The sequence below is a fragment of the Pangasianodon hypophthalmus genome, chromosome 1 (genome assembly GCF_027358585.1).
Source record: "Pangasianodon hypophthalmus isolate fPanHyp1 chromosome 1, fPanHyp1.pri, whole genome shotgun sequence".
Taxonomy (NCBI): domain Eukaryota; kingdom Metazoa; phylum Chordata; class Actinopteri; order Siluriformes; family Pangasiidae; genus Pangasianodon; species Pangasianodon hypophthalmus.
This window is the reverse complement of record NC_069710.1, coordinates 13,827,863-13,852,643: the sequence shown is the minus strand read 5'-3', so window position 1 is coordinate 13,852,643 and position 24,781 is coordinate 13,827,863. Positions and strand designations below refer to the sequence as shown.

Below are 24,781 nucleotides of genomic sequence, written 5' to 3'. Positions count from 1 at the left end.
GACTTCGATGTCGGGAATTATTTAGCAGTTGATAAATTTCTGTATTTAATTCTAATTTTGTTGTTTGACAGCTGGAAATTAGGTCAAATAATACAAATTATTCCAGGAAATTAGTATCTCATTTAGACATATCACATATCATTGATGTGCCGCTGCTTCCCCCCGCGCGTGCTGCTGTTTTGGGAATTCCGGATCATACCGCGTTTACTTTCACTTTCGCTCTCTATCGCGAGCGCAGGTGCTTCTGGTAGCTTCCTCGGAAATAACTGTTTTAGTCAGTTCTGTCGACCTTTAAAAAAACAATTACAGGATATATTTCAGTGAAAGTACTTTTAATTAAGTTGAAAAACACTTCCCTGAGAACGATGACTTCCATAGACATGAGTCCTGCGTCGAAAAAAGAGGTAAGTGCAGGATTTTCATTTGTCATTGTAGGCCATGACGCCAATCCTAACCGTAAACTTCTCAGATTTTAATGAAATATCTGCAGGTTTATGTGTGAAGGTTTGTTTTTACAGGTCGATGGATTTACAAAGAAGCTCACCAGAGAGGTAAAGTGCTGATTCTGTGCAGGTTTTATTTCCTAAAGTCCAGTTTACTGTAACTCGATAGCATTTTGTCTCTCACACAGGCAGAGCAGCTGGTCTCAACTTTCTTCCCTCAGATGATTGCAGAAATGGACAACCTGCTCCAGGTGATGTGTGCAGTCCTGAGAAAGACTATGTTTTGTGCAAAGTTGATCACATATTACCACAGGATAGTATTTCTGATGATAAAATGTCTGTCTTCAGGCGTCTCTGGTTTTGGATGACCTTTCTGCTCTCAGAGCTCCTCTGGACATCCCGATACCAGACCCTGCCAAAGAGGAGCTTAAGAGAAAGAAGAAAGAAGAGGTAGCTTCCATCAATTTAAAGAAAATATTCCACCCTGAAACACGTTAAATATCTTTATGTTGAAATATTCGTGATGTGCTTAGCGCTTCTGGTGTAAATTTGTTCATTAATGTTGGATTTTCATGGACATTAATGTGAGAAAAAATTTTCTCAGGTTTGGCTGTTAGCTCAAATACAAAACAGCAAGAGCTTGTTTTCTCATTCACCATTTTCCAGCTATGTGCAACATCATATTAATGATATAATGATATATAGCGTAGAAGTAGTGGAGGCGTTGGTGCTAACACTGGACTCTAAAGCCCTATTCGGATTGCATTAGTTTAGCACGGGGATGTCGGTAATAAATTTTTATACACATCTCTCTGATAAAACTCTTGCAACCAGACAGCAAAAAAAATGATCACAGCAAGGAGTGAGTTTCTAGTGGGTTGTATTTTCTATGAAGCTGGCTGTTTGCCTCACGCAATCATATGAACACGCTCCATTCAGAACATGGCGTCCAAGCGATCAAAGAGTAGAGTAGCTCTTATTTCAGTTGGAGTGAACCAATGTTCCAGCAACAACTTGAAAATGCAATAAAAAAATAATCACAAAGTATACAAGAAGCATCCATTTCTCATGTCCCGACTTGGGAAGTGTTTAATATCTGGCAGAGGGTCATTGATATGCGCGCTACGAGAATACATACAGCAAGTAGTAGCAGTCAAACATTTTTTTTCCCCAATGCAATGAAAGGCGATCATAGAAAATTGTTCATAGACTTCATATTTAATCACGGACATGTGTATGCGGAATAAAATTATCAGATGGCTGCAGAGTTTAGCGAAAAAGTAGGCCTGTAAAAGACGGAAAAACACCAAAATGAATAATCCGGGCTAAAATAAAATCATAGAGGAGAACCTGTAAATTGCGAAATTCCCCCAGGACCCCATGTAAATTTAATCCGTCCAGATAGGGCTAAAGTCAAAGAAGGGCTAAAGTCAAAGAATTGCAATGCAGCAGTACAACCCTTAGTTATAGCATAGGCATGGCTAGATAAAGATTTAAGAGATGATGAACGCGATGGCGTTGACAACAGTATTAGCATGAAAGATTTGGAAGCTGAAATGTTCGAGCAGACTGTACAGAGGAGGTGAGGAGGTGAGAGAGCTGGACAGACTAAAGGACTAAAGTCCCGCTGCATTGCTCCTTAGCCAGAGTGAATAAAGTGATAATAGACCAACATGTTGATGGAAGAAGTTTAAACTAAAAAAGTAAATTCAGAATGTTGATCACGTTAATTATGAAGATGGATTTTTTTCCATTTAATGTTCCTTTGGAGGATTAGGATACTGCACTTGATTACATGAAAATCATAACACGCAAAGAACAACTTCTCCTGTTTGAAGTTGATTATTTTCCAATAAAATAATGTCCCCAAATGTTTTATTCTTCTCATACTACAGCAATCTGCCAATGATTACATTTTTAAATTTATTTAAAAATGATACATTTAAATCCATTTATAGTTATTTAATGTTATGGCACCTCTGTGAAACTAGTTAGTTCCTCTCGTCACTTATTATACCTTTTGACCAGTCAGATTCAAGAATTCAACAGCACTGTGATATAAGTAATTATAAATTTCTGTTAATATATAAATAAACGTGTCATCTTTTTACAGAAAAAAGCAAAGGAGGGAAAGAAATCTGAGGATAAAGAGGAAGAGGAAGGTAAATTCCCTAAAGCCATCTTTACTTAATGTTTTATAGAAGACCATTTTACATCCTTGTAAAACTGAACACATGGCTGAAGATACAAACTGACTCCGTTATAAACTCGCAAGTTATATTTTAGCAGCTAACATGATCATTTTGTGATGCAGCAGGTCCTCCCTGTGGACCCATAGCCAGTAATGAGAAAGTGGACAATCTCATTAAAGAGATAAAACCCCACATTCAGACGCTGAAGGAAAAACTCAATACAGTAAGAACTCAGATTTTAACCTGAACTAAACTTTCATTTGTTGTGTACAGTGTCTTGCATAAGTATGAGTCTTCACCCTTCACACTTGGTAGCTGTCATATGGTAGGGTGGGAATTGGCAATGGACTAGAATAACACCAGTCCGGTTTTGGTTTTAAAAACATATCCCAAACTTTGAGCATCCTGCAGAGCACTGTTAATGGAAAGAATATGCCACAACCACGACCTATAGAAGGCCATCCACCAAAAGACGGTGACCAGGTAAAGCAGAGATTAGTCAGAGGCACAACCAAGAGGCCAAAAGTAACTGATGCTAGCACCACCATTCTTTGCATTGGGGATGGTGTTCTCAGAGTGATGAGCCATGTTGGGTTCTGGGTTGCTGGGTGTAGTTTCATGACATCTAATCCTGATTAAATCCATTTCAATTCAAGAGAGGTGAACACTTATGCAAGGCACTGTACACTGAATGTAGCATCCTACAATTCATTATGGAATGTTACACAGGAAATGATGTGTTTAATAATCCAACACTTCTGTGTAAGGTGTCCATGTGGGTACAGCTACAGATCCCCAGGATTGAGGATGGCAACAACTTTGGTGTTGCTGTGCAGGTGATTGTCAAATTTGGGAGATTTTTTTTTCATATTTGGTTGAAATATTGTGATTACTGATATGATGAAGACTTTCAAATGAAATAGCTGTAATTCTATAGGAAAAGGTATTCGAGCTGCTTACCAACACCCGCACCAAGATTGAAGGTTTCCAGACACAGATCACAAAGTAAGTGACACTGCTCATGTTCACACAGTTAGGATCGCTGCACAGAGGCACTTTAAGACAAAATCCAAACATACAACATACACACGATCAGCAGAATAACACAGTAGAGGTGATGGTAGAATTTTAGAAAATTGTGGCCTCTGCTGGCAGGAAGGAGTAGTGTCCTGGCTTGATGTCACAGTCTGTAAAAGATATGCTTTCTTTTCCAGCTTATATTTTAGAATTTAATTCTAACATAATATTCTGAGTTTAATCCTGTTTTGTTTTGTGTTCAGGTATTACAGCGAGAGAGGAGATGCTGTAGCCAAGGCTTCCAAACAGCCACATGTGGTGAGGATTAAGTTCATTATTATTTCTTCAGAGAACTGTACATGACCTTCCAGAGGGTTATATGTAAGGAATAAAACACTCAGTGTCATGCTGTAATAGGAAAATAATTCAATTCAATTCAATTCATTTTTATTTGTATAGCGCTTTTTACAAAGGTCATTGTCTCAAAGCAGCTTTACACAAACAAAAGTAAAGTGAAGTGTGTGTGTGTGCCGTCTCTGATGAGCAAGCAGGGCGACGGTGGCAAGGAAAAACTCCCTGAGATGGTGATAGGAAGAAACCTTGAGAGGAACCAGGCTCAACAGAGAACCCATCCTCATATGGGTTTACACTGTAGTGTGCGTGTGTGTGAGCACAATGTGTGTTGGTGTAGTCCATGGAAAACAGCTGAAGCGTTTTCGTGGCAGTATGAAGCATTGCCGGTGGACAGGTCCAGAGTGAAGGGGGGGAGGTCTGGATCACCGGCAGCTCAGGAGTGTAGCTCGGCAGAAAGAGAAGGAAAGTGGTTAGGTACACTCACAGTCACCGTGTGGAGATAAAACTCAACATCCACGAGTCCCCCAGATCTACTCCTTTGATAAAAACACTAGTCGCTAAATGCTAGGTTAAATAAATAAGTCTTCAACCTCGACTTAAACACTGAGACCGTGTCTGCTTCACGTACATTAACTGGGAGACTATTCCATAATTTTGGGGCTTGGTAAGAGAAAGCTCTGCCCCCTGCCGTGGTTTTGGCAACGCGTGGTACTGATAGACAGCCTGCATCCTTAGAGCGAAGTAGGCGCGGCGGAACGTAAGGTACTAACATATCGCTTAAATACTGCGGAGCGAGACCGTTTAATGCTTTATAGGTTAGGAGTAATATTTTAAAATTGATGCGGAATCTTACTGGGAGCCAGTGTAATGTAGATAAGACTGGCGTGATATGCTCATACTTCCTAGTCCTAGTCAGGACCCTCGCTGCTGCGTTCTGAACTATCTGAAGCTTATTTATGCATCTAGACGAACATCCAGATAGTAAAGCATTACAGTAATCTAATCTGGACGTGATAAATGCATGGACTAGTTTTTCAGCATCACTTAGCGAAAGTATATTTCTAATCTTAGCAATATTTCTGAGGTGGAAAAATGCTAACCTGCTTACATTATCTACATGCGCCTCAAATGAGAGATTAGAGTCTATAATCACACCGAATCACACCTAACACTGTTAGACTACTTGAAACAGAGAGACCATCTGAAGTAACAGTGTGATCTTTAAACTTACTTCTAGCGGCTTGTGGTCCCAGTACCAGAACCTCTGTTTTTTCTGGGTTTAGCAGGAGAAAGTTGCTTAGCATCCAGTCTCTTATGTCTATCGCACATGCCTCAACTTTCTTTAACTGGCTATTCTCATCTGGCCTAGCTGAGACGTATAACTGTGTGTCATCAGCATAACAATGGAAGCTAATATTATGTTTGCGGATTATGTTACCTAAAGGGAGCATGTATAACGTGAAAAGCAGTGGGCCTAAGACTGAACCCTGCGGAACGCCATATTCTACTCGATAACGTGCTGAGTGGTCACCGTTTAAATCTACAAACTGATAGCGATCGGTTAAATAAGATCTAAACCAGTCGAGGGCTGAGCCCTTAATTCCTACGACCTTTTCCAGTCTGTGAAGAAGGATATTATGGTCGATAGTGTCGAATGCTGCGCTAAGGTCGAGTAAAATTAATAGACTAATGCAACCCCGATCAGAGGCTAATAGCAAGTCATTGACTACTTTGACTAATGCTGTCTCTGTGCTGTGGTGGGGCCTGAAACCTGACTGATAAAGTTCATAGATATTATTACTTTGTAGATATGAAATTAGCTGCTGCGCTACTACTTTCTCTAATATTTTAGATAGAAAGGGAAGGTTTGAAATCGGCCTATAGTTAGTTAAGTTGTTAGGGTCAAGGTCTGGTTTCTTCACTAGTGGTTTAATAACAGCTAATTTAAGTGATTTTGGAACGTACCCATTGCTCAGTGAGGAGTTAATTATTTTAAGCAGGGGTTCACTTACAGTTCCAACTATTTGCTTAAGAAGACGTGTTGGTACCGGATCTAATAGACAGGTTGATGATTTAGCAGAAGAGATGAGCGAGATTAAATCATTCTCTTCAAGAGGAGTAAAACTTTCTAAGCTCTGATCTATGGTTAGTCTATCCTCCCAGTCTATTGTATAATTTGGACTTTGGGCCTGTATCGCCTGCCTAATGTTTTTAATTTTGCTATCAAAGAATTTCATGAAATCATTACTTTTGTATGCTGTTATTGTGGAAATTTCTGTCGATGTCTTATTCCTAGTTAATTCTGCTATGGTGTTAAATAAGAATTTAGGATTACTTTTATTATTTTCTATAAGCGTTGATATGTAAGTGGACCTAGCTTGCCTTAGAGCTTTTTTATAGGCTAAAATACTGTCTTTCCATGCTATTTTAAATGCTAGGAGTTTGGTCTGGTGCCATTTACGCTCTAGCTTTCGGGCGTTCTGTTTTAGAGAGCGGGTGTGGTCACTATACCACGGAGCGAGTTTCTTATCTTTAATTGTTTTTCTTCTAAGTGGGGCTACATTATCTAAGGTGCAGCGGAATGTCGACTCTAAAAATTCTGTCGTCTGTTCGAGTTCTAAAGGGTCTGAAGGTGACCCTATACTAGCGGATAATTCTGGTAGGTGATTAATAAAGCTCTGCGCGGTCGCAGGTGTTATTGTACGGCTAATTCGGTAGCGCGGTTCTGTGTGTACAATGCTACTGTGACGCACACAAAACGAAATCAGACTGTGATCTGATATTGCCTCAGACTGCGGGATTATTACTATATCTGTTATATTAACTCCAAAAGATAATATTAAGTCTAACGTATGACCTGCTTTATGTGTGGATCCTACAACACACTGATTGACTCCCAATGAGTCAAGTATGGATGTAAACGCTATCTTCAGCGGGTTGCCTATATTCTCAAAATGAATGTTAAAGTCTCCGGTAATTAACGCTCGGTCCACAGAAACAACTAGGTTTGATAGGAAATCTGTAAATTCACTAAGAAATTCAGTACGGTCCTGGGGGTCTTTAGATAATAACTAACGGAAGGGACTGTGATGACTTATCATTAGCGACTGCACTTATGTTACTATAAAGTGCTTCAATTGAATTAAAGTTTTGTCCTAGTTTCTGTGTGATGGTCAGATTATCCTTATGAATAACTGCGACGCCTCCTCCTCTACCGGTTAAACGAGGCTGATGTATGTAGCTATAAGCGGGCGGACTAGCTTCATTTAATGCAACATAATTGTTCTGCCTAATCCATGTTTCTGTTAAACATAACGCGTCATACTCCTGGTCCGTGATCAGTTCATTAACTAAGAGCGTTTTAGACTCAAGAGATCTGATATTTAGCAAACCTAGCTTTAGAGTAGAGGTGCAGGCTTGCACTCTCAGTATTATTATCTAATGTAGGTATGTTTATTAAATTGCTAAAACAGACTTTATTCTTTCTTAATTTTAATACAGCACGGGGAACAGACACAGTCTCAATGCTATGTACCCTAGGTGACGACTCTAGGCAGCTAGCAGACGGTTGGGTTAAGCCAATTGTATAAAATAATAAACAACAGGGTGATGCAATGAAGCGTTTGGAGTTACTGGTACCACTCCAAAGTTGATTATTTTACAATAAGTGTCTCCAAGTGTTTTTTTTTTCACTTATACTACAACAAAGTGGCAACAATTACACATCGTACATTTTATCTGTGTAAAGTCACATTTAATGTTGTAGAATGACCACAAAACAAGTTAGTTCCTGTTATTACTTATAATCATACAAGCTATAAACAGTCGTTCCCTCACCAGCCTCTCTCTTTCTGTCTGTTGAAGCTAATAAGCTACAGCGTTTCCTGAACATGGTGGAAAATGTAACATTATTAAATCTTTACCTCTGACTGTTACAAAGCACTGAACCTGGAGACTTCTTCCATAAATGTTACATAAATGTCTTCTCACAGAAAATGTTGGCATATTACTGAAATTGACTTAATTGGGATTATTTATCATGAATCTACACAAAATAGCCAACAATGTTGATAGTTTGCAAATTATTTACAAATGAATAACATAAAAGTTGTGATTGCATAAACATTTCCCCCATCGCTGTAAAACCCTTAACTTCGTTCTGGTGCAAACAGTTGCTGTCAGAATTCACATCATTTGTGAAGTGAACGTGTGTGCAAGTAAAGTGTTTGCGTGATCTCAATTGTCACGGAATCCCAACCCTGCTTATCACCCTCGAGAACACCATCCCCACAGTGTAGCATGGTGGTGGGAGTGTCAGATTGTGGAGGCTTTTCATCAACACTTTTTGCCAAGAAGAATGGACAAAAATATCAGGATCAAGATTTGTAAAGCTGATAGAGACAAATCCCAGAAGACATGCAGCTGTAATTGCAACCAAAGCTGGTTGTACCAATTACCTGCCCAGAGGGGTGAATACTGTGCCAAGTACTGGCCAGAGAGGTGAATACTGTACCAAGTACTGGCCCAGAGAGGTGAATACTGTACCAAGTACTGGCCCAGAGGGGTGAATACTGTACTAAGTACTGGCCCAGAGGGGTGAATACTATGCCAAGTACTGGCCAAGAGAGGTGAATACTGTACCAAGTACTGGCCCAGAGGGGTGAATACTATGCCAAGTACTGGCCCGGGGGGGGGGGGGGGGGGGGGGGAATACTGTACCAAGTACTGGCCCAGAGGGGTGAATACTGTACCAAGTACTGGCCCAGAGGGGTGAATACTATGCCAAGTACTGGCCCAGAGGGGTGAATACTGTACCAAGTACTGGCCCAGAGAGGTGAATACTGTACCAAGTACTGGCCCAGAGGGGTGAATTCTATGCCAAGTACTGGCCCAGAGGGGTGAATACTGTACCAAGTACTGGCCCAGAGGGGTGAATTCTATGCCAAGTACTGGCCCAGAGGGGTGAATACTGTACCAAGTACTGGCCCAGAGGGGTGAATACTATGCCAAGTATTGGCCCAGAGGGGTGAATACTGTACCAAGTACTGGCCCAGAGGGGTGAATTCTATGCCAAGTACTGGCCCAGAGGGGTGAATACTGTACCAAGTACTGGCCCAGAGGGGTGAATACTATGCCAAGTATTGGCCCAGAGGGGTGAATACTGTACCAAGTACTGGCCCAGAGGGGTGAATACTGTACCAAGTACTGGCCCAGAGGGGTGAATACTATGCCAAGTACTGGCCCAGAGGGGTGAATACTGTACCAAGTACTGGCCAGAGAGGTGAATACTGTACCAAGTACTGGCCCAGAGGGGGTGAATTCTATGCCAAGTACTGGCCCAGAGGGGTGAATACTGTACCAAGTACTGGCCCAGAGGGGTGAATTCTATGCCAAGTACTGGCCCAGAGGGGTGAATACTGTACCAAGTACTGGCCCAGAGGGGTGAATTCTATGCCAAGTACTGGCCCAGAGGGTGAATACTGTACCAAGTACTGGCCCAGAGGGGTGAATACTATGCCAAGTATTGGCCCAGAGGGGTGAATACTGTACCAAGTACTGGCCCAGAGGGGTGAATTCTATGCCAAGTACTGGCCCAGAGGGGTGAATACTGTACCAAGTACTGGCCCAGGAGGGGTGAATACTATGCCAAGTATTGGCCCAGAGGGGTGAATACTGTACCAAGTACTGGCCCAGAGGGGTGAATACTGTACCAAGTACTGGCCCAGAGAGGTGAATACTGTACCAAGTACTGGCCCAGAGGGGTGAATTCTATGCCAAGTACTGGCTCAGAGGGGTGAATACTGTACCAAGTACTGGCCCAGAGGGGTGAATTCTATGCCAAGTACTGGCCCAGAGGGGTGAATACTGTACCAAGTACTGGCCCAGAGGGGGTGAATACTATGCCAAGTATTGGCCCAGAGGGGTGAATGCAGCCAACAAATGTTAAGATGTTTCTTAATCTGTTTATATGCAGTGTATGAATTGTTACTATAGAAACAATAACTGATTACTAATGTATTACAGCTAGATTACTTTTTATCCCTTTATTGTTACGTTTGCATATTGCATGTCCTTTTTTTTTTTTTTTTTTTTTTTTTTAAAAAAACATGTTAACTTGAGTCTACTAGATTATGTTTATGTGTCTTCACTACTGTGTTACTACAGGGTGATTACAGACAGCTTGTTCACGAGTTGGATCAGCACCAGTACTGTGAGCTGCGCATCGTGGTTCTGGAGATCCGCAACACATATGTACGTTTTCACATAGAATCCTTTAGGCTATGTTTGACTGTTACATTCTCTCGACATGTTGGTTGATTCTGGTTTTAATTCTAGGCCGTGCTGTTTGACGTCATCAGCAAGAACTATGACAAGATTAAGAAGCCTAGAGGAGATTGTAAAGCCCTTATCTACTGAGAAAAAACGCCATCAGCACTCGTGCTACATACACTCAGAATGAAAGAGAAACATTGCATATTAGATTTCGTTTTTTGATGCTTCGTCAGGTTTAAGCACAAAACAGAGACAGATCTGAAATTGCCTTTGTTCATCTTTACATAATAAAGCAGTTATATTGTGTATATTATTTTAATTGCTTCAATTTTTTTATTATACTCAAGGAAACATAAAACTGTCATTATATTCATCATATATTCGAGCAAAACCCTTCAGATTATAACTTCAACTTAACGTTAAAAGGATTATTAATATGATTCAATTATATTTAACTATTAATATATTGATATAGAAATTATAATAATATAATTTATATAATATTTTAATATTATAAATATTAAATTATACTAAAATATTAAAAATATGCCATTATGTCCCAGGATTTCCATAACTAATAATCAAAGCAATTTCATTGTTTTCACATGATTTTTTTCATGAATCATTTATTTTCATATTTTTTTTATTTACACATTATTCATTTAATTTCACATTCACCACGTTATTCAGATGATGGTTGCCACTTGTTTACTTGAGTTCACATGTGCAAGTTCACGAAGTAAAGGAAGTAGGAAATAATTAACAAATGGCAAGCTTTCTAAAGTGATTATACTCCTAGAAATCTACTAGATTTATAGATTAAACCTTTTAATGAGTATATTTATATATGAATATATGATCTATATGAAGAATCACCCTTATGAGAGAGAGTGCTTTTAATGTTTGTTAGGGAAATTGGACTGAGCACTCATTTTTTAGCACTGGTAAAATGATTGATTTAAAAAAAAAAACAACAACAAAAAAACTTGGTACTTTTATTTCGACGTGTATACTGGAAACATGACCCGGAAATAGACTCTACCACTTCCGGATTCAACATAACGCACATGGTCAGGAAAGTTGTTGTTTTGTCATTATTAAGAGTTATATTTTAAAATAATTTACAACACTGCTTTTTTTTTGAGTAGACTGTAATGAGGATAATATTTTGCTGAAATGGGAGATCAAGTGGAACTGATCGTTGGAAGTTATGAGCAAATAGTGTTTGGGTACCGAGTGTGTCCTGGAGAACAGGTAACATCTTTTAAACTAACAGTCTGTTATTTTCCTAAATATTCACTTCAACAGCATGAAATTCCCGAGGAAAGAATAAAACACTCGTGCTGATGGAGAAAAATAATCAACAACACCTCGTATCCAACCTCTTCTCTCTCTCTCTCTCTCTTTCTTTTTCTCTCTTCTCTCCTCTCTCTTCTCTCCTCTCTCTCCTCTCTCTAAGTTAAAGCTTGTCATATTACAAGTTACAAAAAGTGTAAACTCCTCCGGTGACACTGGAGACTCCTTCCATAAATGTTAAAAAAAAATCTCCAACATGGGAAAGTAATAATAATAATAAAAATAATAATAATATGTATTGCACCATTCGTGCATTAAAATAGGGTTAGGCAATATGACAATATAATATCATTATTATGAAATTATGTCATGATTATACATTTATGTGTGGCATCATGATATCTTTTTCTAATATACATATTTTTAAATAGCAAAAGCAAACAACTGAGATTGGAAGCAGCTGATTTGATCTAAAAAACTGAAAATATATTAGAAAATAGTATAATGTATTTTTTTGTATGTATTGTTTGTTTTTGTAGACATAGTGGTGTTACTAGTTTTGTTTGTTTTTTTTTGGGGGGGGGGGGGGGGGGGTTGGCAGTTGGTTATTAAACATATATATGGTGCATATTGTGTATTGTAAAAATGTCTTGAATATTTTTTGTAATATCACCCAGGCTTACAAAGAAAAAAAAACCAAGCATAAGTAGCAGAAATGAGAGATAAATAATTTAAATGGAATTTAATAGAAATTCAACAAAATATTCAAAAATATTATATAAAAAATAAATAATTATATGACTATGATAAAATGATCATATATTAGGTAAAGCTGGGGATTGTAGCTCAGAAGGGAAAAAAATAATATAAATATTAATAACGTACATAAAATACTACACATACTACAGCTTTACAGATTTATTTGTTCATGGAATGGAAAGTAATTGTGTGTTTGATGATCTTGGACATCATTGTGGAGCATATTCACTTAGACATATAAAAATGTATAAGAATGTCCATTAAAACAAATAAATTAACTTGTGCACTATAGAGTGAGTATTATATGCATTCCCCATCTCCATTCTAGTAATGTTTATAATACAAGCATATATAACAAGCTTGCAGATTAGCAGGTTGGTTTATGAGGAGAAGGAGCTTCACAAATTATACACAAATTATTTGCTTAGTTCTCTGCAAGTGTTCCACAATCCCTGTCTCGGGGTAGTTTTCACATTATTCTGTGGTGTCCTGTAGGAATGGCGATTAGAGCCGGTGTTCACGCACCATGCTCACACAGCATGCCTGTCCGCAGTGGCAGCCAACGAGCAGTTCGTCGCTACAGGAAGCAAAGATGAAACCATACAAATCTACAACATGAAGACAAGAACGGAGCATGGAGCGTTATTACACCATGATGGTGAGGGGAAAAGACCCAACATAATAGATCATTACATCTGGAGTTCTAGCTCTGTGAATTCAGACGGGCTTCTTACTGATTTACAGCGTAGTACAGAATGAAGAAAGCTGAAGAAAGGTGTGTGTGTGTGTGTGTGTGTAGGTACTATCTCGTGTCTGGAGTTTGCTCTACATCTCACTTACTGAGCGGTGGAGAAGACGGCCTTCTGTGTGTGTGGAGCACAAAGACATGGGAATGTTTGAAATCCATCAAAGCACACATGTAAGTGTAATTGAGTTGAGGATGTTTTTGTGTTACTTTGCCATTGGCTGAAATTGTGTATTTGTTGAATAGGGGTCATGTGACTTCTCTCTCATTGCATCCATCTGGAAAACTTGCGCTATCTGTTGGAACGGACAAGAAGCTAAGGTAAAGTAATGAGCGAGCTACTGAATATGTTGTGAAACCCATCATTGTGGCTATGATTTGCATTATATTTGAATGTTTTATTATTATTTTTTAAATACAGAACGTGGAATCTTATCGAAGGAAGGGCAGCTTTCACCAAGAATATTAAACAAAGTAAGCTTTTAAAATCTTGAACTTTTTTTCGTGTTGTTTTGTTTGTTATGAACGTTCTTCTGTGCATTGTAGGGACTCTTGAAATGAATTTGTCGTCTTATCGTTTATAAAGCTGCACAGATCGTGCAGTGGTCACCAGCAGGAGATAAGTACGTTGTAGTTGTGAATGATAAATTGGACATCTACAACCTGGAGTCTGCCAGCATCATCGGCACCTTCAGCTACAGGAAGAGGATTTCATCTGTCAGATTTTTCAAGGTTAGTTTTAGGTTTCTATTATTTATATTATTGTTGTTATTGATATTTACTTAATTTACATACTTACTACCTTACCTTACTTACATACTTACCTAACTTAGAACTTACCTTACTTTACCTACTTTACCTATTTACTTAGTACCTTACTTTACTTTACATAACTTACTTAGTATCTTACTCACCTCAGTTATAAGTATATACTTATATATATATATATAAATATATATATATATATATATATATATATATATATATATATATATATAAAACATACTTAGTAATTTACTTAATTTTCTTACTATTCTTACTTACTACCTTAGTAATTTTGTTTACTTTACTTACTACCTTACTTAATGTACTCAATATATTTTACTTACTTTACTTAATACCTTACTTAACTTACTTTATTTACTTTACTTACTACCTTACTTAATGCACTCAACATATTTTACTTACTTCAGAGAAAACCGTTTGTATAATGGTATATTTTGGTATAATGGTATAAGTGCCCCAGGGAACCATGTGGATTATAATGTCATCCCGTTGCAGAACACGCTGCTGGCCGTGGCAGGAGATGATGAACATGTACAAGTGTATGATCTCACCTCTGAAAAGTGCATCTGTGAGTTCAAAGCTCATGAAAACAGGTGTGTTTTGCTTAACACCCTCAAATTCTGTGTTTTACTCTTTCTGATTTGTAGGAGAATTTTTACATTTTACATTAAATGTCTAATTACACATACACTGTGAAGTGGCAGTGGTTATTTGATGATTTTCCTATATCAGCACATCTGAAGTGTGTTTTTACACTTATACCACAGCAATTTGCCAATGATTACAATTAAGGAAAGATAGATTGTACTTTTTATCCATTTATAGTTACATGTATTGTCCTAAAACAAGTTAGTCCAGTTACGATATAGCAGCTCTTCCAACAAGAGCAATGTCCTTTCTCCTGTTGGGAAACTTAAAGTTACAGCTTTACTTCTGACTGGTACAAAACCCTTGCACTGGAGACTCCGTCCATAATATCAACAATTGCACACGTTATTTACGTGGAGACTCTGCCATACAAGAAGGTGCACATTAATATAAACCTGTTTTTTGCAGCTGCACTACTTTAAATTCTTCGGCTTTGGTGTTGGTTCGTTGGTTTTGACTGGCTAACTTTAATTTGAAGATATAATTATTCTGTCTCTCACATTGTTGCTAATTTGTATGTTTGTAGAGTAAAAGCATTGGACAGCTTTGAGATGAATGACTTGTGTGTGTTGGTCACTGTGTCTAATGATGGATTCATCAAGCTGTGGGACTTCAGTACAGAGGTACAATAGCATCTCTGTACACACGTCACTGCGGACACAAATCACTGTTCTGGACCAATAAGCTCCTTTTTACTTAACCACCTTACATACCTAACTTATGTACTTAACTAACTTACTTCCTTTACTTATTTACTACCTTACTTAACTTACTTTACTTACTTCTGCTTTGCTTTACTTAAATTACTTACTTACTTTACTTAATTATTACCTTATCTTACTTAATTTACTTTCTAACTGCTTTACCTTATGTTACTTACTTACTTCTGCCTTACTTTACTTAAATTACTTACTTTATTTAATTATTACCTTACCTTATTTTACTTACTTATTACCTTACCTTACTTTACTTATTACCTCACCTTACTTACTTTAAATACTTATTACCTTACTTTACTTAATTATTTCCTTTCCTTACTTACTTACTATTTTATACTTTTATACTTATTTTATAAATGGTATTTACTTATTTACGATCTTATCTTACTTACTACCTTACTTATTTTACTTCCTTAATTACATTACATTCTTACTACCATCCCTTCCTTATTTTACTTACTTACTTACTTACCATACATACTTATAGTAATTACCACCTTACTTTACTTAATTTACTTATGTTACTTACTTACTTTACTTATTTACTACTTTACCTTCCTTACATCACTTACTTACTAACTACCTTACCTTACTTATTTTACTTACTTACTGCCTTACTTTAGTTAATTTACTTACTTACTTTACTTAGTTGTTACTTTACTTATTTACTACCTTACCTTACTTACTATACTTACTTATGACCTTATTTTACTTAATTACATTACTTACGTTACTTATTTATTATCTTATCTTAATTAATTATTACCTTACTTTACTTACTTACTACCTTACTTTATATATTATTTATTTAATTTACTTATTTACTACTTTACTTAACTACCTTTTGTTACTTACTAACTTAATTTACATACTTTTCTTAATTATTACCTTACTTTACTTAATTTACTTATGTTACTTACTTTACTTGTTTACTACCTTACCTTCCTTACATCACTTACTTACTAACTACCTTACCTTACTTATTTTGCCTACTTACTGCCGTACTGTACTTAATTTACTTACTTACTTTACTCACTTTACTTGCTTACCTACTTAGTTAACTTCCATATTTATATTAAAGCACAAAAGGCGCCAACCCTTAAGTACTTATTTACCTTCCTTGCTTATTTAAACCTCCTCTTTAGCTAAAACATCCTGTTTAGTATCGATTTGTAATTAATACCAGATTTAAACATTCTTAGTGTCACCCAGTGAAGATGTGGTTTAGGTAGGAAGCGTAGTGTCACCTAACACAAAGAAAGCAATTTGAAAATCAGGTTTCATTTCTCTTGGTTTTACAAAATGACCATGAACTTATGTAAAACTTGTCCAAGAACAGGTTTGCATAGAAGGCTGTCAGTTGAAATGTTTGCATTAGATACGAGGTTGCCGATTTCCAAGTCAGAGAGCAACAATCATTAAAGGGACATGCAGGCCAAATTTATTTATTTTTTTAAATCTGACTTTTTTTAATTAGACTACTTTCTAATAAATTACCATTTCTATAGTAACAGCTCATTCTTCATTTTATATAATAAAACTTACTGAATGCTTTTTGCTTTCCATGACATTATTATTGTAGCAAAATATAAAACATTTATTAATGTATCTTTTAACAACGTCCTTCATGATGGTCCTCACAGAGGCAGGAGGCAGTGCGTCTGCTAGGACAGGTGAACACCACCGCCCGACTCACCTGTCTGTCTGTGTGGAGAAGCAGCGCAAAGGAAGAGAAGTCGGGGACACAGCCTACGACATCTCAAAGTACGTTCGAAGATCCAAAATGGAGAACATCTGGAATGCAATACAGCTGCGTTATAATTGATCATTTCATTTCTATCCATTGTGCTATGAATGATTGATGCTAATATTTGTATTTTTGGTGTTTTTCCAGCTGATAAAGAAGCTGTGCTGCCACCCAAAAACAAGAGAGTGAGGATTAATACGGAGGAGGTGGTTGTGGAAGAAGACACTTCATCAAAAAAACAAGGCAAAAAGAAGAAAAAACAGAAAGTGCAATGAGCAATGTGATTTTATGTGTCTTGTTTGTTTATTTCTGTGCATTTTAGTGAAGATGTGTAACGGACGTATTAACATTTACAACACATTTAAAAAGTGTAAAGTTTGAGGGGTTTTTTTTTGGCAAGTTAAAGATTTCTCTTCCTTGTTTGTGGAAAAAAAACCTTCTATTTCTATGTACACTTTGCCTCAAGTGTGTCTCCGAATCGTTCTTTATAGTGCTGCTTCCAACCAACCGTATTCAGCTACGTAATATGAAATATAGTATTTATAAGTCGTTGTAATTGTCATTATTTGATATGTATCTATGAACTTGTTTTAGAAACGGAATTATGTTCACACATATGCAAAAGTATGTAGCTGCAATTTACACATTTGACTCCTTTAAAAATGAATGACAGAAAAATACATCATGTAAATCGATGTAGAAGTTATGTATGATAATCATATACAAGTCTGTCACAGATCCCTTCACCTCATTTCACCTGTGGACACCTCCAAATTCTTCCATGTGTTAAGTTAGTTAAGGGAAAAATGATGCAAACGGCAGTGCACGAAGGCTAGTCACTCTCCTAATCAATCCACTGAAGTTTTACAAACGCTGACACTGGAGACTCCTTCCATAAATGTTAAATAAACATCTCATTACAGAAGACTGGGCCGTATCCACGCTTACACATCCCTTGCCCAAGTCCATGTGAACAAGCTGTTACTGTAGAATGAGAGCATTAAAGGTGCATTAGGTAATTTCTCCAAATTGCCTCAGGATTCGGTCTCCATCATACAGAGCCCCTTAGGGGACATGGTGATGGAAAAAATTCTGAGATGGGAGGAAAATTTAGATTTCAATGCTTTTGCTTTCCCCCGAGAAACTTTGCATTCTCTTGCAAACGCAAATATCTTTGTGAGAGAACGCAAGGTTTTAAGAGTGAGCGCTAAAGCACTGACAGAAATTTTCCTCCCATCTCAAATTTTTTCCATCACCATGTCCCCTTAGAGGCTCTGTACTATCAGGTTAGGTAGGAGGAGCTAAATAAGATCTGAATTATGTATGTGTATATATATATATATATATATATATATATATATATATATATATATATATATATACACTATATTACCGAAAGTATTCGGTCACCTGCCTTGACTCACATATGAACTTAAGTGCCATCCCATTCCTAACCCATAGGGTTCAATATGATGTCGGTCCACCTTTTGCAGCTATTACAGCTTCAACTCTTCTGGGAAGGCTGTCCACAAGGTTGAGGAGTGTGTTTATAGGAATTTTTGACCATTCTTCCAAAAGCGCATTGGTGAGGTCACACACTGATGTTGGTCGAGAAGGCCTGGCTCTCAGTCTCTGCTCTAATTCACCCCAAAGGTGTTCTATCGGGTTCAGGTCAGGACTCTGTGCAGGCCAGTCAAGTTCATCCACACCAGACTCTGTCATCCATGTCTTTATGGACCTTGCTTTGTGCACTGGTGCACAGTCATGTTGGAAGAGGAAGGGGCCCGCTCCAAACTGTTCCCACAAGGTTGGGAGCATGGAATTGTCCAAAATGTTTTGGTATCCTGAAGCATTCAAAGTTCCTTTCACTGGAACTAAGGGGCCAAGCCCAACTCCTGAAAAACAACCCCACACCATAATTCCTCCTCCACCAAATTTCATACTCGGCACAATGCAGTCCGAAATGTACCGTTCTCCTGGCAACCTCCAAACCCAGACTCGTCCATCAGATTGCCATATGGAAAAGCGTGATTCATCACTCCAGAGAACGCGTCTCCACTGCTCTAGAGTCCAGTGGCGGCGTGCTTTACACCACTGCATCCGACGCTTTGCATTGCACTTGGTGATGTGTGGCTTGGATGCAGCTGCTCGGCCATGGAAACCCATTCCATGAAGCTCTCTGCATACTGTACTTGGGCTAATCTGAAGGTCACATGAAGTTTGGAGCTCTGTAGCAATTGACTGTGAAGAAAGTCGACGACCTCTTTGCACTATGCGCTTCAGCATCCGCTGACCCCTCTCCGTCAGTTTCCGTGGCCTACCACTTCGTGGCTGAGTTGCTGTTGTTCCCAAACTCTTCCATTTTGTTATGATAAAGCTGACAGTTGACTGTGGAATATTTAGGAGCGAGGAAATTTCACGACTGGATTTGTTGCACAGGTGGCATCCTATGACAGTTCCTGAGAGTGGCCCATTCTTTCACAAATGTTTGTAAAAACAGTCTGCATGCCTAAATGCTTGATTTTATACACCTGTGGCCAGGCCAAGTGATTAGGACACCTGATTCTGATCATTTGGATGGGTGACCGAATACTTTTGGTAATATAGTGTATATATATATTATATACATAAAACTCTCTAGAGTTAACATCACTTTCAAGCGCACTTTATAACACTATAAACATGCAAAATCTGCCTCATGATGATTTATGAGAATGGTCGCTGTCTTTTTTCTTCATAAGAAGCTCAATAAGCGCTAAGCTGCTGTATTAGCATGTGAGCAGGGTGTGGAGTGAAGAGGTTTGAGGGAGCGTCTGTAAAATTCCTGACAGGATGGCTGCGTAAACACAAGCATGCATTCCGGACCGTAACACAGTTTTCCAAAGGAGTTTTCTCAGCCACGTAGTACTTTTCTCCTGAGGCCACGGCTTCAATCGTCATGTTTTTTTTTTAAGGTATACGTATTTTTAAAGCTTATTCATATTACTGGGAAGAAAAAAATTATCTGTTGTACCTTTAATATAAACTAGAGCTGCTGCTAATGAAAATGACCACCTTCTGACTGAGCAGAACTGAGAAATCAGCAGCACTGTGGTGTAACGCCATTTTAATGTTTGTTAGGAAACCATAGCCATGTCCAAATATATATGGAGAGACAGACAGACACAGATAGAGAGAGAGAACTAAGGTAATCCTATATTCAACGTTAGAGTATTCCGACTTTTATTTTGAAATGTCCTCGCTGCATCTTATAATGGAGTACTGCCTGAGTACTAGTTCATCCGGGTACTTTTGCTGTTTACCTACTGAGGTATACATAGCTTGCTGTATTTAAGTTGGAATTTAATGCCGGTAGCATATTATATAGTGCGATTTCTAGCTTAAACACTGCTGTTTAGTTTGTTTTAATTCAGATTTGTACATTAGGCATGGCTGTAGATTGGCTCGGATATGTTTTCGCTGCACTGACAGCAACAGGAGGCATCATTGGTTACATAAAAGCAGGTAATGTTCCACTAACTAGCTAACTAGCTAACTAACTAACTAGCTAATGAGCCGCCATTATTATTTACTGTAGGACTTCTTTTTAAAATAGTAAGCAGACTTTTTCCCCTCTTTCCCACCTACTATACACTGTTGCAAACAATTTTCAGGGGAAAGTAGCTAACGCATGCTCAAACACAGCTCTAGAAGTCCCCAGATGACGCCATCGTCTAATTTGCATATTCATCGAGTCGTCATGCTCATTTGCATATCAAAACCAATTTCATGAAGAAGGAAGATTTGTTTCATCAGATAGAAGATAAGTAAGGAATGAAACAAAATGCTGAATAACATTTAAAAGATTGTTTTCTTTCAGCAGCACTATTTAAAGTTTTTTTAAATTATTATTCCTTGTATGCCACAACACCAATAAGGACATGTAATAATTTTTAACTGTTTATAGTTACATTTAATGTTGTCCACAAAACTAGTTCCTGTTATCACTTACGAAATATCACAGCTATGAACAGTCGTCCCCTCGCCAGACTCTCTTTCTCTTCTCTCTCTCTTTGGAAGACAAAAAAAAAAAAAACATCCTTGTCATGTTCCTGAGAAACCAGAAAAGCATTACAAAAGTGTAAACAAAGCACTGACACTGGAGTCTCCTTCCTTCTAACTAAATGTTAAATAACAGAAAACAAACAAAGAATGAAGATCTACTTCTTGAGGTTATTTTTTTTTGCAGTAGTATGAGAGGAATAAGAGGAATAAAACACTTTGGGATGTGCAGTAATATGGAAAGAATCAACTTCAGGGTGGGAGCAGCTGTTATAAAGTGAAGGCTAAACTAATGTTTTCTTTATCTAGTCTAACAAAAAGGGTAGGTTTTTCGATTATGATTTGCAATCACGCATCATTCGAATATTAAACCAGCTAAGCTAGAGAGAGACCCACAATGACCCAAAGAAAATTGTTCTTGTGAATGAAATGTTCTGTTTTCTTTTCTTTTACATACCGGAATTTAGTGGAACAGACAGTAGATGGCATACTCTAAATTAGTCACTGTATCTACTTGAATCATTTATAAATGTTTCATGTTTTTTTTCTTTCTCCCAGGCAGTATCATGTCATTGGTAGGTGGACTAGTCTTTGGGTTTTTGGCAGCACTCGGCTCTCTCCAGGTGTCTCAGAATCCAAAAAACATCTGGCTTTCATTTGGTAAGTTCCAGTAAACTGATCAAGACTGATCAAAAAAATGTAGTGGTGTCTAATATTATATCTCATACCACAGTGCTGTCGAATTCTCAAATCTGATTGGTCAGAAGGTGTTGACTGATTTTCTTGGGTGGTGCATTGCTGTCACATATTATTTTTTCCACTCAGTTATGTTGTAATAACGAGATATTATATCGGTAAAACTACATGTTTTCTCATACTAAGGACATATTATGTCATTAAAAAAATGTGTGATATGTTGTTAAAACCATATATTTTCTCATAATGACGAGATATTATGTCGTAAAAATGACATATTTTTTCGTGTGATAACGATATTATAAGCCACAAAGACATTTTATTAGCATTAAGCCATGTTGACAGGATTATTATTATTATGCGGGCAGTGCGTCAGCATCGTAAACATCTGAGACTGTATAGAGGAAAGAATCGGATCTATTGGAAGTGGCATTTTTCCTTGTGGATGAACTAGACCATTATGGCAAGCTACACAACATGTGGCCTCAGACGCAGTCTCTGTTTACTAATAATAATCCTTTCAACATGCTTTAATGCTAATAAAATGTCTTTGTGGCTTAAATTGAGGAGAAAATAAAAATAAATCAGCTCAGTTAAATGTGCCATGATGAGCTCTTGCCAAGAAAAGCTGAGTTCATTTACCGTTCCATAACAGTATCTGTTCTGATCCGTATATGCTCGACTAAGAAATACGTTGTCACGGATAAAATATGTTGTTATTACAACATAATATCTCGTTATTATGGGAAAAAATATGTTGTTTTTATGACATAATGTCTCGTTATTATGAGAAAATATATCGTTTTAACGTCAATATCTCATTTTTACAGGAGAAATATGTGGTTTTTACGACATGTCATTATTACAAGAAAACATATTGTTTTAACAACACAATATCTCGTTATTACAACATAAAAATAAAAAATAATACGTATCTGGCAGCAAGGCACCACCATAATTTTCAGTGTCAAATCACAGGTTCACACTCACACGCTCGTTCTGATACGTTATCGTTTCTGTAGTAACAGTTCCTTCAGAAGGACTTGTATTGCGGATGTTCCACATAAATGGATTAAAAACCTCGTGTAATTGTTGGGAAATTCTCTGTAAGGAGATGTTTATTTAACATTTATGGAAGAAGTCTCCAGTGTTAGTGATTTGTAATGGTTGGAAAGTTTTCTCAGTAACATGACAAGCTCTGTTTTTTTTTGTCTTGGTTACTTCAAGACAGAGAAAAAACTAGATGTAGCTGCTATAAAATAAGTGATAATATGAACTAACTTGTTTCGCCAACATTCCGCAACATGTACAGTATGTAACTAAACAGATAAAAAGTATAATGCGATGTTGTATAATAATTAAAAAAACCTGTTAGCGTTGACAGATTGCTGTGGTGTAAAAGGAGTAGAACATTTAATCACACCTCTCTGTTGTGTTTTCTTTCTTGCTTAGCGACATGTCTATGTTGAACTATGTTATTACCACTAGGGACGTACGGAACGCTGGCAGTTCTGATGGGAGTGAGATTTCTGAGCTCGTGGAAAATAATGCCGGCTGGGTTGATAACAGGAGCAAGGTAATTCCCAGTTACACTGCTAATCCTACGTTAAGAATTAAGTAGTGGAAAAATAGCACGGTTATTATGTAATCATTTCGTAAATTAAATAAGTGTTTGATTTCTATCTGTATTTTTGTTCTCCCTGTAATTCTCTGTAATTTTATTCTCTACAGTTTATTCATGGTTTTGAGATTAGGACTGGGGTTCCTATGGCCACGCAAGATGAGTTGAAAAAAGTAAGAAGAAAAAAAAACCAACATGGACCAATGATCTGCTTGTTTTTCTCTTGACCATGTTTGTTGGCAAGGGCTGAGCAATATAATGATATAATATACATATCGTGATGAATTATGCCATTATTTATGCCAAGATATTCTGGTATGATTTTTAAAAATAATTATAAACTCATTAGACGCAGCTGAATTTATGTTAAAATTTGAACCTTTCCATTTTTTTCCCCTTTATTCCTTTATACATGTATTTTTTTTTCATTGTTCATTAATGATTTTTTTTACACATTAAATAAAAGTATCATTAAAAACATGCACTTTTTTTTATGCAGCGTGACTGTTTTGCTGGATGTTTCGTGTATCGTTAGTCTTTTAATTTTAGCCTTTTAGGTGACCTTTCTGCTCATTATCAGATCTATTACTGCTGAAAATATCAACAAAAGAGCTATTGTTAGGGTTTTTGCTAAAGAAATCCTGACCTCATGGTGCTTCGTAATTACACGCCGATCCCTAACATTTGTTTCTCAGCAAAATAATTCCGAGTTGTGATTTAGGATCCACCTACAGAAGGGATCATCTCAACACAAATACATCATTACATATTTCTTTTGAATTTTTCCCCCTGCTTTTCTATGTAGATCCCTTCAGTGTGGTGTTTTCTAACTGAGAGAGTCCCAGATAGTACCTTTTCAACGAAGCTAAGAATCCTTAACTATTTTTTTTTTTTTTACTAAAACTGTGATCACACAGTCAGTGTTGTAGTGAATATTATCATTTGGATTCATTGTTGTTGTTATTATTATTCCTAACAAAAATGGTTAGTTTTGGCAAATTGCTATGGTATAAGAGGAATAAAACATTCCGGGACATCCTATTATTGTAAAATAATCAACCTCTTGGTGGTAAGAGTAGTGCCGCTTACTCATCACACCATCTTGTCGCTGATTATTTGCCTGTAACACCATGTTCTGTTATGTTTTATTCCTTATTTATCTTTTAATTATTATATATTCTATATTAATCATAGTAATAATGTCATACATATCCTTCCTGTTCTGAAATTAAATTCATATATACATATACACACACACACACACACACACACACACACACACACACACATATATATATATATATATATATATATATATATATATATCACAACCCTGCCTTGGACATTTTGTAGTGGTCCTAACATTTCTGATGTAGCAGTTAATCAGCTCATTAACAGTGTTTGTTGAGTTGAAGTGTGTGTGTGTGTGTGTGTGTGTGTGTGT

General features: G+C 37.2%; 3 protein-coding genes across 5 annotated transcripts; all 3 read left to right on the top strand.

The window, feature by feature from the left end:
• Positions 1 to 204: 204 nt before the first annotated feature.
• Positions 205 to 10,592, top strand: psme1 (proteasome activator subunit 1). 2 transcript variants are annotated; one of them, XM_026926189.3, is made up of 11 exons: positions 205 to 404; positions 519 to 551; positions 632 to 694; positions 792 to 893; positions 2,557 to 2,605; positions 2,761 to 2,858; positions 3,403 to 3,471; positions 3,573 to 3,640; positions 3,916 to 3,970; positions 10,172 to 10,258; positions 10,343 to 10,592. In XM_026926189.3, the coding sequence occupies exons 1-11, from the start codon at positions 366 to 368 to the stop codon at positions 10,421 to 10,423; spliced, it is 744 nt and encodes a 247-aa protein (XP_026781990.1). In that variant the 5' UTR covers positions 205 to 365; the 3' UTR covers positions 10,424 to 10,592. The 2 variants fall into 2 exon arrangements, with proteins under 2 accessions (XP_026781990.1, XP_026781989.1); XM_026926188.2 differs by having other exon boundaries at positions 206 to 404; positions 2,758 to 2,858.
• Positions 10,593 to 11,302: 710 nt separating this feature from the next.
• Positions 11,303 to 17,528, top strand: pak1ip1 (PAK1 interacting protein 1). The gene is given in 11 exon segments (XM_026926178.3): positions 11,303 to 11,533; positions 12,830 to 12,992; positions 13,134 to 13,154; positions 13,157 to 13,253; positions 13,326 to 13,400; positions 13,501 to 13,553; positions 13,666 to 13,811; positions 14,361 to 14,458; positions 15,040 to 15,136; positions 16,876 to 16,996; positions 17,127 to 17,528. Coding segments are annotated over 11 exon segments (1,077 nt in total). The 5' UTR covers positions 11,303 to 11,455; the 3' UTR covers positions 17,255 to 17,528.
• A 2,683-nt stretch (positions 17,529 to 20,211) lies between these two features.
• tmem14cb (transmembrane protein 14Cb) lies at positions 20,212 to 23,772 on the top strand. Of its 2 annotated transcripts, XM_026926194.3 has the most exons (5): positions 20,212 to 20,289; positions 20,406 to 20,483; positions 21,579 to 21,680; positions 23,205 to 23,292; positions 23,448 to 23,772. In XM_026926194.3, the coding sequence occupies exons 2-5, from the start codon at positions 20,408 to 20,410 to the stop codon at positions 23,503 to 23,505; spliced, it is 324 nt and encodes a 107-aa protein (XP_026781995.1). In that variant the 5' UTR covers positions 20,212 to 20,289; positions 20,406 to 20,407; the 3' UTR covers positions 23,506 to 23,772. The 2 variants fall into 2 exon arrangements, with proteins under 2 accessions (XP_026781995.1, XP_034164551.1); XM_034308660.2 differs by having other exon boundaries at positions 20,235 to 20,483.
• The last annotated feature ends 1,009 nt before the right edge of the window (positions 23,773 to 24,781 follow it).

What these genes read in the sequence shown, in the direction of transcription:
- psme1 (XM_026926188.2), top strand. Translation starts at nt 366, where the DNA reads ATGACTTCCATAGACATGAGTCCTGCGTCGAAAAAAGAG. An exon ending in TTCCAGACACAGATCACAAA is followed by an intron (nt 3,641 to 3,915) that starts GTAAGTGACACT and finishes TTTTGTGTTCAG; the next exon opens with GTATTACAGCGAGAGAGGAG. An exon ending in CTTCCAAACAGCCACATGTG is followed by an intron (nt 3,971 to 10,171) that starts GTGAGGATTAAG and finishes GTGTTACTACAG; the next exon opens with GGTGATTACAGACAGCTTGT.
- tmem14cb (XM_026926194.3), top strand. Translation starts at nt 20,408, where the DNA reads ATGGCTGTAGATTGGCTCGGATATGTTTTCGCTGCACTGACAGCAACA. An exon ending in AAACATCTGGCTTTCATTTG is followed by an intron (nt 21,681 to 23,204) that starts GTAAGTTCCAGT and finishes TATTACCACTAG; the next exon opens with GGACGTACGGAACGCTGGCA. An exon ending in GGGTTGATAACAGGAGCAAG is followed by an intron (nt 23,293 to 23,447) that starts GTAATTCCCAGT and finishes TATTCTCTACAG; the next exon opens with TTTATTCATGGTTTTGAGAT.